This window comes from Typopeltis vanoorti, chromosome 7, assembly GCF_054136105.1.
Source record: "Typopeltis vanoorti isolate ZY-2024b chromosome 7, IOZ_Tvanoo_1.0, whole genome shotgun sequence".
Taxonomy (NCBI): domain Eukaryota; kingdom Metazoa; phylum Arthropoda; class Arachnida; order Uropygi; family Thelyphonidae; genus Typopeltis; species Typopeltis vanoorti.
The window spans coordinates 124960469-124978387 of record NC_143555.1 but is presented as its reverse complement, the minus strand read 5'-3'; the positions used below and the strand labels follow the sequence as shown (position 1 = coordinate 124978387).

Here is a 17919-nt window from a genome sequence, read left to right as displayed (position 1 = left end):
TCGGAAAGACCTGGGGTCGATTCCCGTCCATGATGAGGAACCTTCATTTGGTCTCTTTCGACTAAAGGTGAGTTAGCTGGTCTCATATGGAGGTAGAGTTTTTTTTCACCTGGAAACTCAAATTTTTGTCCCTTAAAACAGGCAAACCAGCCCATGAACACACATGGATCTAGAGTCATAAAATACATACTTAATCCCTCACTAGGACAGCTCAACCAGTCCTAAGGGATGATGGAAGAACAGGGGGAATCCCACACGAATGAATAAATAAATATATCAAACTTGAAAATATTTCAGCCATGATGAAACAGATTTTTAAATGACGGACAATATACAAATGATAACAAGACAAAATACGATATACATAGCATTTTTTTTTTTTTTTTGGAAGATTAACTTTCTCACTATGAAGTCCTTGGTCTCACTGAAGTTTAGAATATCCACATGATACTTAATTTCACTGAATAAACACCTCTTGTGAGTCAATCTAACTGAATAAATCCAATAGATAAATTATTGTTTGAAACAAGGAGAGTTCTAAGGTTGATTTTTGTTGTGAGGTTAAAAACATATACTTCTGAAAGTGAAGAAATCTACTAGCTGCTAAAGATTAACTTCAGAATATGCTGAAAAAAGGCCAAGGAAAAGATCCTCTAGATGGTGACTAGAATTATATCTATAGTAGACTTTCTGCTGGTGCTCTAGCATTACAGAACCAGATATGCTGATAAGAGGCTACACAGGCCTTAATAAAATCCAGAAGACTACTAGAAAAACATTTTCGTTTTAAAAAATCATCCTCGTGATTACTCAATTCAGTGCAGTTTCTGAAGGGTGGGCATGTCTAAGGCTGCTCATTACTTAACTTAGTTTTAGTGTGTTTTCGGTATGTTTAGTTAGCTTATTTAATTATGGGTGATTTTTATTTTGATAATAAAAATTGGAATGAAGCAGCCGCATCCGGGAACAAAGAGAATGAATTTCTTGAGTTTTTAGGAATGACTACCTTAAGCAATATATAACATTAGGTACATGAGAATAAGAGTCTTGGATTTGATTATCTCACCAGAGGATGTTATTACAAATGAAGTATCAAATTTTCCTCTAGTTGGTGATCACTTCTTTCTCTTGTCTTCTAGTATCTGCAGCCCACAAATTCTCAGTCTGCTCTCATAATCCAACAGGCCTGATATCAACTTTAACACTCCTCTTTGCTCTCCACTGTCTCTGTATCACATGAGAAACCCATGAGACCAGATCTGTACAACAGCAGTCCAGTTGGTTCTAGTATCCTGAAACCTTTTTTGCCTCCTCACTTTTTCAGAGAAGCTGTCTATAATATGGTGACTCAACAATGACCAAGTATTTTCAAATCACATTTGAACACAATAAAAGTGTGCTCCTTTATTCTGTTCACAATGTCATAGCATTCACATTGTCTGGAAGTGGTTTTGAATTACAGCTGAATAAAATAAGGTTATAAGACCATTGTTTTACACTGTTAATTGCATATACTCTTCTGGTTTGTTTCTGTTTTTGCAGAATGAAAACCCAAAGTAGCTAACTGGCTAACTCACTTGTCTTGAAGTACATCCCTATTCTCATGGTTCTATTGCTAGATCAACAGTTATAAACATAAATCACTTAATTCAACAATGTGCAGATTAAATGAACAGGCACAAAAATGAATCCCTGTAGCCGCATGCATCACTTTCTTTTTTTCTTTAGCATTTTGCTTTTCTCAAAGATACCGATATCTAAAATTTAGCTTATTGTGTATCTCTCTCTCTCATATATCTTTGCTAATCCAGATGAATACTTAAAGCCCTAATTTAATACTTTTGTGGCTTGATCATAATTATGCAATTTGTAAAGAAATATCTTCCCTTTTTAAATCTAAATTGCATGTCATATATAATTCCAAATTATAACTGACTGATGCATTATTTTCCCAACAGATCACCAATAAACAGCTGCATATTTGCATCACTCAATGCTACTAACATAAAGATTAAATAACTGTTAATTTTAAGGAAAGAACAACGTATATTATTATATTAACTAAATAACTTTAATTAATACTTCCAATATTTTGGTAATGTTACATTACCACCTTCAGGGAACATAAAAATTAATGAAATGTGTACGCAAGCACTAACACTGAGCAAAAAATGGCTGAAAAAAACAACTGAAGTCAGTCCTAAAGGGTGCCACCTAGTGGGCCAAATTGGGTATTAATCTTGGCTGTTTGGGCTGATGTTCTAAGAATGCAAGCCTCCCATATTTGGGGTAGTCTCATGCATCCAAATTTATTGAGGTTTGGGGAGTTTTTTAAGGCTGAGACTGATTCTAAGAATAATTTCTCATATTTAAACTTGCTGTGGTGTAGTAAGGAAGCTTTCTTCCAACTTATTTTATGGCAGGTGTCCAAGGCATGATCAGCAAGTCCTGAGTGGCTATAACGGTGGAAACGAATATAATTCTTATGTTCAGATATCCTGATATTAGCAGTCTTGCCTGTTTGGCCATAGTAAGACAGTTTACAACTACAAGGGACCTGGTAAACTCCAGGTAGGTCTAGAGGAAGTGGCTTTTCCTTGGGAGAGCAGATAAGAGATGCCAATTTTTGATATGGTTTGTAACAAGTTGTCAAGTCATATTTTTTTAAGATTTTTGTTAACTTTTCAGAAGTATCACGAATATAAGGAATAGTGACAGATTTAGAGTAGTCCTTGTTGTGGAAGGGGGGGGGGGGGTTAACAAAACAACTGGATTCTAAGTTTAAATATGAGAGATTATTCTTAGAATCAGTCTCAGCCTTAAAAATCTCCCCAAACCTCAATAAATTTGGATGCATGAGACTGCCCCAAATATGGGAGGCTTGCATTCTTAGAACATCAGTCCAAACAGCCAAGATTAATATCCAATTTGGCCCACTAGGTGGCACCTTTTAGGTGACTTCAGTTGTTTTCTTCAGCCATTTTTTGCTCAGTGTTAGTGCCTGTGTGCACATTTCATTAATTTTTATGTTCCCTGAAGATGGTAATGTAACATTACCAAAATATTGGAAGTATTAATTAAAGTTATTTAGTTAATATAATAATATACGTTGTTCTTTCCTTAAAATTAACAGTTATGTATCACCAACGTATAAGCTTATCTACAAGAATAAAGATTAAATGAACAGGTACCAAATGCACTCTGCCGTTTCCATTTCACTACTTTCTCTATAACATTGACTATTATATTTAAAATGCAGATCAGCTTGCATTCAAAGGTTTAGTTTCACTGTTACCTTAATGCTTTTTTTCTTCTGCTATTATAGAAATCCTTCTGGCTTAAGAATCTTGCAGAACAACTAATCACAGATATTGCTCTTGCTCTCTCTCCACCTCTATTGTCCTGAACATACTCAGAGTACATATAGCAATATTTCAGTTTGTAGCATTATGTTATTCCTAATGGATGACATAATACAATAAAAGCTGAATTTGGTGTCTTATTATTTTCGAATGAGTTACTGCTGTGTGTAGAAGAACCTCATTGTATTGCTTCAGTCATTTGTAATCAGCAGTAAAAGTCACTGTTATTATTACAGGTTATAATTCATGTTTGAGAACTAAGAACAATGTGTGTATGTGCAATAATTTCTCTGTAAAAATCAGAAAGCCAGCCAGTGAAACATGAATACAAACACATTAAGTGATCATGCAATAAATTATGTAAGAGTTTTTGCATAGTTCAATTAAGAACAAACATCCATTGAAAGTGAGGAATATCTTGCACTTTCAACAAGTAATGGGTTGGTTGAAATTACAGCTGAAGAATTTAAGCTATGAAAACCAATATATCTGTTAACTGTATATGTTTGTCAGCTGATTTATTACCCCCCCATCAAACCCCAGATGAAAAACCAAGTTTTTCAGAAGGAACAGACTTACCACTTCTGTATGAGACTGGCTAATTCATTGTCAGTTGAAAAGCTCTTATAAATGAATAACCGGTAATTGATATGCTTCATTTTGTAAAAAATGAGCGAATAGTGACTAACAAAAATATCTAAAGTGGTAGGAATTCCTTATGATGCAATTCAGGCATTAAGCAAAGATGTGAAGATGAGAGCCTCATAATGCTGCTGCATTGAAACGACAGGAATTAAAGCTGATGTTTAAGATCATGAGATAAGCATATTATGCCTGTTTAATTGCCTTTTCTGGCTAGTTTGTTAATGGAGTAAAACATGTGAGTATTGGGAAGAGAAAGAACAAGGCTTACCTATCTGACTAACCAATTTTAAGTTGAAAAGTCATTATTAATGTTCCTCATATCATCAACAGGATTTGCACAGTCAGTCCAACTTTTGATGCAACATGGATCTCAATATATATGAAATATTCTTCATATTATGATTTTGTGCAGTTTTTCTTTTTTTCTAAAATTTCTTTTCCTTTCAAACTGAAAATTTTAGAAGAAATATGAAAGCTAAATATTAATGATGCCGATACTACTGAGCTTCTAATCTAGCAGCAGGGATGTTGTAACAAGTGCATTAGAAATAGTTTACTTTGAAGCAGATTAAATCTCAGACTATGTAAGCATAGCATTTTGACTTTTGCAGGTTCTGTCTCATACTTTATGAAGTTTCATTAAAATGTGGAATTTATACCAGAATATATTATTTTTATTATTACATGATACCTCCATGGAGTCCAATGGCTTACCATGAAAGGCTGCTCTACTGCATGATCGGCATTGCATTACACCTTCTCACCCACCACACAGTATTTTTGTCTGTAAAAAGGTGTTCTCTGACCAATATGCCAACTTTGCAGGATGAAAAATATGCAAGTTTTTAAGAGAACAAATCTTGCTAACTGCATATGAGATTGGCTAATTCAACTTCAGTTGAAAACATCCATATAAAGTTTCCTTGTCATTATAATGAGAACTGAACTCAGGTCTTTTCCAATTAAGGAACATACAAAACATGCCCAGAAAGTAAGATCTGTTCAGAATTTATTACCAAATAAGATATGGGAACATTTCATCATGTTGTTATCATTTGTTGTCTTCTACGAAGGGGTGCTTAAGGGTGAAAGCTGTATAACTGAGAGGAGACCTCCACATAGCGACCAGGGTTTTTGACCTAATGTTCAATCCTGATCTTCTCGTGGAACACTCTGTTAGGTATCTACCTGGATACTGAATGAATGAGGATGGGCTGTCAATTTGGGATTTAGCCAACAAAACTGTATTCTTATTGGCTTAAACCACAAATAAAATGATGGTACAATATTGACAGAATTTCATGCCAGCTGCAGCATCACCCAGCTAAACAAGGCCCCCATTGTTTTCGTCAGCGAACCAGGGAGAACAGCGAAAAGTCAGCTACTGGAACAAATCCTGAAACACACCCCAACTCAACATCACCAGAGTTCAAGATTGGTACTATCCATATAAGAAGCCTAAATGGCAAAGAAATGGAACTGGCTGAGGAATTGGATAGTCACCAGATCGATATAATAGTGGTGACTGAAACAAAAAAGACAAAAAATGGTGAGATCTTTCTAAGCAATAAATATGAAATGTTATATTCAGGCAATAACAATCAGGGAAAAGAAGGAGCAGCTATAGTATTCAACACTAAATATGAGGCAAATGTTCTTGAATGGGAGGGAATATCAAGTAGAGTGATGTAGGCAAATATCAGAATGAGAAACTGGACAATGAGACATCTGTGCCTATGGTCCCACAGAAGGTTCTACTAAGGTAGAAGTGGTGGAATATTTTGAGGCTTTAGAGAAACCAACTGACACAATGAAAAGGAAAAGTTGGCCTTGTTGGAGATCTAAATAGGAGAGTAGGAAATGATTGTGAGACGTACGAAAACATTTTGGCAAAATTTGGAGAAAAGAGTAGAGTCAATAATAATGGCAAACACCTGTTGGATTTTTGCTCAGGACATGGTCTGGTTATTACTAACACAATGTTCCAACATAAAAATGTGCACAAATTCACATAGAGAGAAGAGGCAAGGAATAAAAAAAAGTCTCATTGACTATGTTATTGTCGATAGTGATGTTCTCTCCCTGGTGCAGGACACCAGAGCATACAGAGAATTTGAAAGAGGAAGTGATCACAATTTACACTTGAGAAGGATAAAATTGCATTTCATATTGAAAAGAAGAACATGTAAGAAAGTTTTAAAGTGAATAAAAGTTGAGCAGCTATCAGATGTTAACTGTAGACCAAGATACACAAACATGATTCAAGAAAAAAAGAAAGAGTTTGAGAACAGGAACCAAACCTTGAGATGCAGTGGCAAGCCCTGAAGAAAACACTGATTGATTCAGCCAGAGAGGCATGTGATGAGATTGTCTGCAAGGATAGAAAAATCAGAGGTCCATGGTGGACACAAGAAGTTAAAGAGACAGTGAAAGAAAAGACAAAAGGATATCAAAAGTTCCAGGCAAATAAGTCAGCTTGTGCTCTTAGAGAATACAGAGACAAATGTAAGAAAACTAAAGTCTGTGTAAAACTAGCTAAACAAAAGTCATGAGAATACTTTGGCAAGAACATATTCTGGAGGCTGTTGAAAAGCTCAGAAATGGAGGAAAGAGTGCTGTAAAAGGAATTAGAAATAAAGGTGACATGAAAATGTGAAAAAGATATCCCTGATGTATGGAGTAATTACTTTGAAAAACTGCTAAATAAAACAAGCAGTGACACAGATTTATCCATATTTGAAGTAGAAAAGGCCATCAAAAGGCCTGAAATGTGTAAAGGCAGAAATGTTCATGTACGGAGGTATAAAAGTCTTGCAGTAGCAGCTGAATAGTTCAGAAGGCCTGGACAGAGGGATGAATTCCCATATACAAAAAAGGAACTAAATCTGATTGTGAGAATTACAGAGGCATTTCCCTACTGAGTGTTCCTGGAAAGATTTATACTTTGATTTATTATTATTATTATGCGACACTTCCAGGGAGTCAAAGAACTCTTTGTGGGAGGGCACACTACTCTACTTCGCTAAATACATCTCATCCTCTCTATTACTACTACTTAATTCTTCAACTATGACCCTGCTACCATCAATGCCATCTATTGCCCATCAACACCAACAACATAATTTTTCTTCTGTAAATTGTGTGTGTTCTGAAAGCCAATTTGTCCATACATGGAATGAAAAACCCGAGTTTCTGGGAGAGAAAATCCTGCCATCACTGTATGAGATCGGATAACTCACCTTCAACTGAAAAAGTCCATATAAGGATTCCCCTCGTCACGACGAGAATCGAACCTGGTTCTGCAAGTATACTTGAGAAACAGTTGAGAAGGATTGTAGAAGAGAAGCTTGGTGAAGAACAAGCTGGATTCAGGCCAAATAGAGTCTGTCAGGATCAGATTTTCACTTTACAACATATAGTTGAGAAATTGTGGGAATATAAGAAAAATCTGCATTTAACTTTTGTAGATCTGGAAAATTCATTTGACAAGATGCCAAGAGAGAAGCTATTCAAAATGCTACAGTTATATAGTATCAATGGGGCATTATATCAAGTAACTTAGTTTTTATTTCAGTTGTAAGTCAGCAGTTAGAATTGAAGGAAGTACAGGAAGATGGTTTGCTATTAAATCTGGTGTCAGACAAGGATGTAGATTATCATATGGATCACATTATGAAGGAAAGTGGTATTGAACCTGATATCAAAATTGGAGATGTTAATCTCAGCTCTTTACCTTATGCAGATGATGTTATACTTCTAAATAAATCTGGTACAAGTCTGCAAGATTCTCTGAATTAAATTGAATAACTGTTGTAATAGATATGGTATGAAGGTCAGCAATAACAAGACAAAGACAATGAAAATGGCAGAAATACTGAAAATATCAACTGCATCGTGAATGGAGAACCTATAGAACAAGTAAAACATTTCAGCTATTTAGGCACAATTTTTAGTGAAGATGGTATATTAAATATGGAAACAAACAACAGAATCAACAAAGCTAGTATGGTAGGAAGTCAGTTGAATAAATTTATATAGAATAAGAGAGAAATTAGTCAAAACACTAAATTAGCTGTATACAAGATAGTGTTCAAACCAATTTTAACTTATGGATCTGAGAGCTTGGTTAGACCACAGATATGAGTAAGGTTAGGCAATGGTGTGATTTGTTTAAAGAAGGGTGCAACAATGTTCATGATGAAGAAAATAGTGACCAGCCAAGTGTGGTGAAAGAATGAACACAAAAATTCGTATGAATCACTATTTCACTACAGAACTTTCTTTTAAATTTCTAGATGCTTCACACCATATCATTCATGAAATTGTGAGAGAAAGGCTGGGAAATTGTGTGCCATATGGGTCCTGAGAAAGATTAGGGGTGTCAACAGATGGCATCAATGGCAATATCATATTAAAAAATGAGGATAGTAGGAAAGAACTTGACATTGTTAGCAGAACTAATCTCAGGTGGTATGGTCACTTAAACAGAATGGGAGAGAAAAGATTAACAAAACAACAAGTGTTCTCTGCCAGATTGGCAGGGAAAAGACCCAGAGGAAGACCGAGATATAGATGGATTGATATGGTAAAAATTGCCTTAGAAGACAGAAATATAAGATCTGATAATGTTGGAGTCTTGACAGGTAACATACTGATTTGGAAGAAAATTGTTGATAGAAAGTTAGTAATGATGTAAGTTCTTCATGTAGTACTATCATAATATCCTGATACCCCCTTGAGGGTACATGTCAGCAATTTGATGTCTTCTATGAATAATTTATAATGAGTGCTACGATAAAAAAATTCTGCCAGTTGAGGTTCATGATGTGCTATGGTTTTTGTTGGTGAAAAAAAAAAAAAAATGCTGCAGAAATTCACTGACAACTGTATAAGGTTTATGGGCCTGATGTAACGAGTGACAGTAAGGTTAGGCAATGGTGTCATCTGGTTAAAGAAGGGTGCAACAATGTTCAGGATGAAGAGGTGCCCAGCCAAGTGTGGTGAAAGATGATTTGGTGGAAAGAGCAAACACAAAAATTCGTATGAATCACTATTTCAGTACAGAACTTACTTTTTAATTTCCAGATGTTTCATACTAAATCATTCATGAAATTGTGACAGAAAAGCTGGCGTATAGGAAACTGTGCCAGATAGGTCCAAAAATGTTGACCGATGTGCATAAATAGCAATGAGTGGAATCAGCTCAAACATATTTGGAGAATTACGAAAATGAAGGAGACAAACTTTTTTTCTTGTATCTTGACAAAACATGGATATTATACACAAATGTTGAGTCAAAACAACAATCAATGCAGTGGTATCATTCATCATCTCTGAAAGCAAAAAAATTCAAACAGGCACTGTCAGTAAAAAAATTATGCCCACTGGGACTGAAAAAGTATCTTGCTTGTCAATTTTATTCAGCAAGGAGCCAGAATTAATACGGATGCATATTGTGAAACGCTGAAGAAACTCAGACAAGTAATTCAGAACAAAAGACAAGGAATGCTGTCATCATGGATTGTGCTTTTACTTGGGAGTGTGAAGTTCATAATGTAGCTCAAAGTGTCCAGCAAATGCAGAAGTTTGGGTGGGAACTTTTTGACAACCCACCTTACAGCCCCCACTTCACACCAAGTGACTACCTCCTGTAACTGCATATGAAGCAGTGGCTTCCATTCCAGTGCTTGAAAGAAGATGAGGACCTGAAGAAGAGTGGTTGCACTCACTGGCAGTGAGTGCAATCGCTGACTGATTTTTTTTTTTTTTTTTACATAGATATGAAGAAGCTGATGCTATGATACCAAAAATTCCTGGAAGTCAATAGTGACTATGTGGAAAAATAAAGCATATATGTAGGTATTTCAGCATATAATAAAACCTTTTTTTTCTTCTTTACCCGTTTTTTTTTTTTTTTTTTTTTTTTTTTTTTTTTTTTTTTTTTAATTCTTGACCAGACCTTGTTTCTGATATGTCTCATATGTTCTTAGTGTCCAGTTATTATCAAGCCATGGAAAAAAATCAGAATACAAAAGTTAAAGTGATTTATATCTTATGTTTCTTTAATAATTCAGTTTATAAAACAAACCTGATTTAAATAAAAAGCTTACCAAAATGCTCAGCACTTCTCGGGGAGTCTTTCCTTTCACACTAATGTTATTCACTTCTCTTATCTCATCTCCTACATGGATAAGGCCTGAAATGAAAAATAAGAAAGAATGTGAAAAGTCACTTGCTTTTTGCTTTTTATTTTGAGGAATACTAAGGTTATAAGACCTCCAATAACTATTGTTTTTCCATTTCAGTGAGACTATAATAAAACTATTAAAGAGGAGGGAAGGGGTAGGCAAGTATCTTATAGAAAATGAAATCTTTTTCTTAGGACTTCATAGTATATGCAGATTGAACTTGATATTTAACTGTATTAAACAAACTAAGCAAATGAACTGTAAAAAAGAATCTTCATGAAGCTGTGATAGATATGATAATGGAGCAGGTCATTAACAGACTGCTTTTTCACCATCAGTATGGAATGAATCCACCACCCTAGATCCAAAGATAATCTCTTCATCATGACCTTTAGACATGTGCTATGGAAAGGTTTGAAGAAACCTGTATATTTGTTCTTGGCATTTCCAGAGCATTTGTTTAGGTCTGGCATAGAGGCCTGCCATCATATGGATTGGCAGACCTCTGCCAGGCAAAATAAAATAAATGTATTAGTCTCAAGGGAGATTATGTTGAAAAATAAATATAATTTTGAAATTATAAATTTGTTTTTTCCTTGTTAGGCTGAGAACTTTTCAGGCCAACCTCGTATGTATATTCATCTAACCCAGAAGAAGTCACCAGTTAATGTGGCGAAACTAGTCAGTTTCTAGTTGTATCAGATTCCAACGAATAAAAACCCAATTTCAGTTATCTTAATTAAGTGTTTAGTGGTAGAAAATAACATTGGTCATGTAAACTTTTTTTGGGAGGGGGGGGGTGCAGGGTTTTTTTTTGGTTTTCTTGTAAATTATAAAGTTATAAAAATAATTTATAAATGTAACACATTTATTTTAAAATATTCTTAATATACAATAGTGTAGAACATGCAGCTGCATACAAAATCATGTTAAGACTTGTCAAAACGTGTCTTAGCCATATTAGCATGTGGGGTATAAAAGCATGGCGGATTCTGCTCACTTCCACAGTGCATAATTAGCACTTCAATTGTAAACTTGTGTCACCTACCACTCATTATTTTGTTAAAAATGGCAGAGCAACATGATATCTGTAATCCATAGCTTGGAGAGAGCCAATGGTCAATTAGAAGCTGGACAAACACAGCAAGTTGTCACACGTTGTGTATCGCAAAGCGCAATTTAGAATCGCTTTCTGGAGACAGGAAATGTTTGCCAAAGATAAGGTTAAGGTCACCCATCATCAATAACTCCAAGAGATGATCAATATTTGTCATTACTTGCCAGAAGAAATCGAACATTTAACGCAACACAACTTCGAAGCGAACTTGCTGCAGCAACAGGGCGGCTGGTATCGACACAGACAGTACGAAATCGTTATGCTATAGGTTTATATGCTTGAAGACCATTTGTTTGCATTCCACTTACTGCAAATCACAAAAGAGCCCAAAGAATTTGGGCACAGGAACACCGCAGTTGGACAAAAGAGTATTGGTGGGCTTGTGTACTTTTTAGTGGCTAGAGAAGGGAAGAACATCAGAACAAGAAGTCATCCCTGGAGTTGAGTAAAAGTGTGGTTAGTAAATGTGATAACTAGAATTTTCAATTGGACAGTTGTGAATGAATGGAATGGGTTGCCAGAATCAGTTGTTAGCATTTGTCTGTTCATGAGTTTAAGGAGATGTATGATATATGGTGTGGATAATTTGGGTCTCCTTGCAATTAGTCTTTGGACTCCATGGCCCATACAATAATAATAATTTTCATGGACAGTGCACTGGTGAACTGGCCACTGTTATTATCTCCACTTTCTCTAAAACCATAAGAACAAGGGCTACTGGTGGTAACAACCATTTTATAGTCCAGCTTGAAACTCAATGAACTGTAAAAATAAATAAATAAATAAATAAATGATTCTTCTTATCTTTTTTTTTTGCCTACACAGGCACTGATATGCTATAAGTTTTGTGACCTTCCAGTGTGGGTCTCTCTCTCATACACAAATTCTGTATGAAAGATTTTACCAACTATTCTAAAATTATCACCATTAATAAAAAAATGGAATATAAACTATTGGCTTACATAAGTGAGTGGTTGACAGAGAGAGGTATCTGAAAGTGGTATATGGGAGATGTGAATCTGCCAGATTTAAGGTGGCCAGTGGTGTGTCCCATGGAGTAGTCGTTGGGCCATTGTTGTTTAATATCAATGATATTGGTAACGGCCTGACTGGAGATCTTCAATTATTTGCTCATGATGCAAAGATAGGTGTGGCTATCAGAGATGCTACTGATACAGATTATTAATAGGGTGATTTGAATAGGCTGGAAATGTGGGGCAAAAGATAATGGCTCTCAATTCAATGTTAGTAAATGTAAAGTTATGCAATTGGTGTGACTCAATGTCATATTTATATTGGTAGGATAATGTTTGTAGTAACTGACAAGGCTTGAGAATCGGAATCATGGCAGATAGCAATGTGAAGTTCAAGGGTTACATAGCAAAAATCGCAAATACAACCAACCCACAGGATAATTGCCAAGTTGAAATGACATCAACATGTAAAGATATGGAAGTCATTTTGGCTCTTTTCAAGGCTTTGATATGACTGCACCTGGACCACTGTGCAGAGATTTTATCTCCTAGGTTCAGAGGGAATAAAGAAGCTGCACAAAGAGTACAAAGAAGAGTTATAAAGGCGATATTCGGATAATGGAATGTAGATTATGAGGATAGGTAGAGGGTATGTGGGTTGCTGATGCTTTTGGACAAGAGAAAGAGGGCAGATATGACAGACTATAAACTTTTGACAGTGTGTTAGAGAATATCAGTCAATAAAATATTTCATTATATGGAAGGTTGGCATCCACTGAGGTTAAGTTTGTGTGCAGTTAAGAAAGTGGTGAAAGCCAGATTTTTCTCTCACAGAACTATGAGCAAGTGGAAGAGCTTGCTTGTTGAAGCAGTGAGTGCATCTAGCATGAACGAGTTTAAGAGAAGGTATGATAGCTGGTGTGGGTGACATATGCCCCCCCCCTCTCGATGAGTCCTCGACTCCTTAGAGCAGCATTTCTCAACCTTTCTAAGCCCAAGGACCAGTAAAATGCCTAAAACAATTCTACGGACCACTAAGTTCTGTAATTTTTTAAAAAAATAACCTATGTGGGGATTACCAACATTTGAGAAAAACTATGCCATTTATAACATAATAAATCTAAAAGCATGTTTTGAATACATATAGAAACATAATTAATTAAATTGGAAGTAAACGATTAAAAGTGTATCATCACTGAACAAAGTTTTAATTTTTATTAAACAAATAAATAATATGATATAATTATATTACTATTTATTTTTAATGAGATGATTGAGGTTTTCGGCCTTTAAAGAGTTGCTGGATATCTGACTCAATATTGGTACAACTTCATTCGAAGATCAGCACACACACTAAGACTTCTGTATTTTGTTTTTATTTGAAGGAGCAATGCAAATCCTTTCTCACAAAGATAAGTTGTAAAAAATTGCATGACAATTTTCAATGCTTCATCAGATAATTCAAGAAATTCACTTCTCACTGAAGGCGAGATCCAGAATTGAGCCAAACCAAATCACGGAATTGCATTTTAAGCCCACTACTGTAACTTGAAAGCTCAATTAACTATTCTTTTTTCAATAAAAAGGTCGTTCTCATGACTGTAAGCCTGAAATGGATCACGAATCCACAGAAATTTCTTATAACAGTTATTCTGAAAATATGTTTTAAAGTTCTGTTTCAGAGTTTTGAGGTGCTCACAAATCCTTCCCAGAAACTCAGAATCGACAAAAATATAATTTTCCAATAAAAAGGATTCAAATGTTGGAAAAGGGTGCAAATTGTCTGTCTTTTGCATAACTAATCCATAACACCAGTTTTTTCTCAAATGCCTTTATTTTGTCATCGGCATCAAGGAACAGTTGAAGAATTTCCCCGAAGGGAGAGATTTAGTTCATTTAATTTTGAAAAAATGTCTGAAAGATAGGATAGTGTTGATAACCATGCTTCGTCAACAAGGAATGATGCAAAATCAGAATTAAGTTCATTTACAAACAATAAAACTTCATGCCTTAATTGAAATAACCTTGTTAGTACTTTGTGTCCCTGGAAAGCCAGTGAATTTCAGAATGAAGCCAAAGTTGTATATATTAACTGCCCATTTCATTGCAGAGTACTGAAAATAACCTGTTATTTAACGGTCGAGCTTTAATAAAATTGACTACCTTACAGCGTTGTATAGCACAGTTTTAAATTCTGGTGGCATTCCTTTGGAGGCTAATGTCTCCTATGTATAAAACAATGTACCCAATTCATCCGGAGTTACTTTCTTGCCCTTAGAAACAACCCCACCATGCCTGCCTGTAATAGCACGAGCTCCATCTGAACAGAAGCCCATACTTTTTTCCCACTGGATCCCTTTGTGTATTATGTAATTATTGAGGGTATGAAATATTTCTTCTCCAGTTGTTCTGGATGACAAAGTTTTGCAAAACAGAATATCATCATGAATGTTATTATCATGTGCATATCTTATATCTTACACAGCATATTAACTGCACATCATTTGTAACATCATTAATCTCATCTATTTGTAACACATAATAAAGGCTCTTCTTAACTCTTTCGATCAACTGAGATTCTACGTCTCCTGCCATATCATTAATCTGGGTGTCATCTGAAAGAGGAATCAAATCAACATCTTTTATAGCTGAAAGTAGTAAATTTTCCCCAATAGAATGAGGTTTTCCTGTTTTCGCTATGCACAAACTTAAGAGGTAGGATGCTTCCAGTGCCTTGCTATTAATCGAATTTAATGTCCCTAAGCATCGCTGAAAAAATTCAATTCAAGGTTTGGTTCCTGTTCTCAAATTCTTTCATTTTTTCTTCAATAATCTTTGTGTATTTTAGTCCACAGTTCACATCTGAGAGCTGCTCCACTTTTATTTGCTTTAAAACTTTCTTACATGTTATTCTTTTCAATATGAAATTCAATTCTATCCTGCTCAAGACTAAATAGTGATCACTTCAAATTTCAAATCCTCTGTACACTCTGGTGTCCAGCACCAGGGAGAAAACATCACTATCAACAATAACATAGTCAATGAGACAATGCACATTTTTATGTTGGAACATGGTGTTAGTAATAACCAGTCCATGTCCTGAGCAGAAATCCAACAGGTATTTGCCATTATTATTAGCTTTGCTCTTTTCTCCAAATTTTCCCAAAATATTTTTGTATGATTGACAATCATTTCCTACTCTGCTATTTAGATCCCCAACAAGGACCAACTTTTCCTTTTTCATTGTGTCAGCTGCTTTTTCTAAACTAAGTAAATAATTAATTTATTAACTTGATGCTGATATTTCGCTGGTATTATAACCAGCATCTTCAGAGCACAAAAACACTGTTTGTCACAATACGCGAGACTAAAACAACATGGTGTACATTAACAAAATTGTAGCAGCAACACAAAGACTAGAGTCCTGATTTTGGCGCCCTCTATCTGAGGAAAAAAAAAAAACAAAAAAAAAACGCTATCATATATTGCTAGAGTCCTAGAAAAGTGCTAGTTTTTCCTTAATATGACTGTCTCCCAGATCTTCGGTAAGTTAATACAGCCATATTTGTTGAGATTTGGGGTGTGTTTTAGGGCTTCTGTCGCCTCTAAGAACAATCTCTCTGATTTATATGGGTTTCTGTGTAGTACTTTTGTGTTTTTCCAGTTGATCCTGTGTGCAGGGGTATCCAGAGCATGGTCTGCTAGGCCCGACTTCCCATAATGATATTTCCGGACGTATCGTTTATGTTCGCTGATGCGGATATTCACAGTTCTTCCTGTTTGACCGTAGTAGGCTTGATTGCATGAGCAGGGTACTTGGTAGACTCCTGGATGTGATAAAGGAGGAATGCTGTCCTTGGGTGAGCGGATGAGGGTGGCTAATTTGCTACATGGTCTGAATGTAGTGCGTAGTTTATGTTTAATGAGAATTCTTGAGATCTTTTCGGATGTGCCTTTAATGTAAGGGATGGTGACTGTTTTGTTGTAGTTCTCTGTGGTGGATGGTGGGAGGGGTTTCTTAGGAGTGTTTAGTATTTTGTTTATTTTTTGTGGATTGTAGCCGTTGGCCAAGAAGGTGTGGCGTAAGTGAGTCAGTTCAGCAGTAAGAGCCTTGTCATTTGAACAGATTGCTCTCGCTCTATGGGTTAGCGTTTTTAAAATGCCATATTGTTGAGAAGGATGATGGTGTGATTGTTTGTGTAAGTATCTGCCTGTATGTGTGGGTTTTCTGAAAACTGAAAATGATAAGGAACCATCTGGGAGACGTGTAATGAGTGTATCCAGGAAGGGCAGACAGTTGTTGGCTTCCGGTTCCATAGTAAAGTGGATTTTTGGGTGTTGGCTATTTAAATGTGCTAGGAATGTTTTCAATGTCTCAGGGCCATGTGGCCAAATGGCAAGCACATCATCAACATAGCGTAGCCAAAGTGTTGGTTTGAGAGTGGCTGTATTGATTGCTTGTTTTTCCAGGTGTTCTATGTAAAAGTTGGCTAGGGGGGGAGAAAGGGGGGAGCCCATGGCTGTCCCATCAATTTGTTTGTATATTTTCCCTTTCCATGTGAAATATCCTGCATGTATTGTGAATTTGAATAGTTCAAATATATCAGGGGGGAAGTGTGACTTCAGTAGATTGAGGGTTTCTATTAGTGGTACATTTGTGAATAGTGAAGTGATGTCAAAGCTTACTATTAAGTCTGAGCTTTTTAGGGTGAGGTGTTGTAAGATGCTTTTTAGGTGTGCTGAATTTTTGATAAAGGAGGGAGAATTGTTAGTGAGAGTGGCTAGTAGCTTTGCTAAATGTCTAGCCAGTTTGTATGTGGGACTATTTATACTGTCCACAATTGGGCGTAGTTGTGTGCCTGGTTTGTGAATTTTTGGTGATCCATAGATCCTCGGTGTTCTAACATGGAAGGGTTTGAGTTTGTTAACTGTGTCTTTGGGCCAGGAAGTGACTTTTTTTAATAATTTTCGCGCCTTATTCTTTTGTGTGTTGGTGGGATTGCGATCTATAATTTTGCATGTTGACTGATCTTGTAATAGTGTGTGCATTTTGTTTTCATATTCAGTTGTGTCCATCACCACGGTTGCATTTCCTTTGTCTGCTTTTGTTATGGTAATCTGGCTGTTGTTGTGTAGCTCTTTTATAGCCATGAATTCCTTATGTGGGATATTACGTTTTGGAGGCTTGGACTTGATTAGGATGTTGGCCACATCTAAACGTATGTTGTTAGCTATTGTTGGAGGCAGGTCGTAAATTCCTCGTTCGATGGACGCCATTATTTCGGCTTTTGGAACTTGCTTGGGAGTTATGGCAAAGTTGTGCCCTCGACTTAAAGCAGTTGTGGCTTCTTTGCTTAAGGTGAGTGACGATAGATTCACAACGACGAGGTCTTGTTGTAATTGCGGTCGTTGTATGGTGTTCCGTTGTTGTAGATTTTCGAACTTCTTTTGGTGCCGGTTTTTTGACTCTGTCGAATTCTTTTTTTGCCGTTGCGTCGGTGATGTTCTCTAAGATCTGCCAAAGTTCCGTATTTAGAATATTATGTAGTGATTCTCGTAATGCGCTGATGGTTGTATTTGCTTGTGCTAATTCCCGGCGAGTGGTGTTAATTTGTTCGCGTAAAAGCGCTACA

At 36.0% G+C, this 17919-nt stretch overlaps 1 protein-coding gene across 1 annotated transcript in view; it reads right to left on the bottom strand.

The window, feature by feature from the left end:
* LOC150105034 (MAGUK p55 subfamily member 7-like) overlaps positions 1-17919 on the bottom strand; it is a 256968-nt gene that overhangs the window by 63443 nt on the left and 175606 nt on the right. The window contains exon 10 of the mRNA XM_090395105.1: positions 10118-10203. Within this exon, the coding sequence (XP_090251231.1) occupies positions 10118-10203 (86 nt within the window). The remainder of the gene's footprint in view (positions 1-10117; positions 10204-17919) is intronic.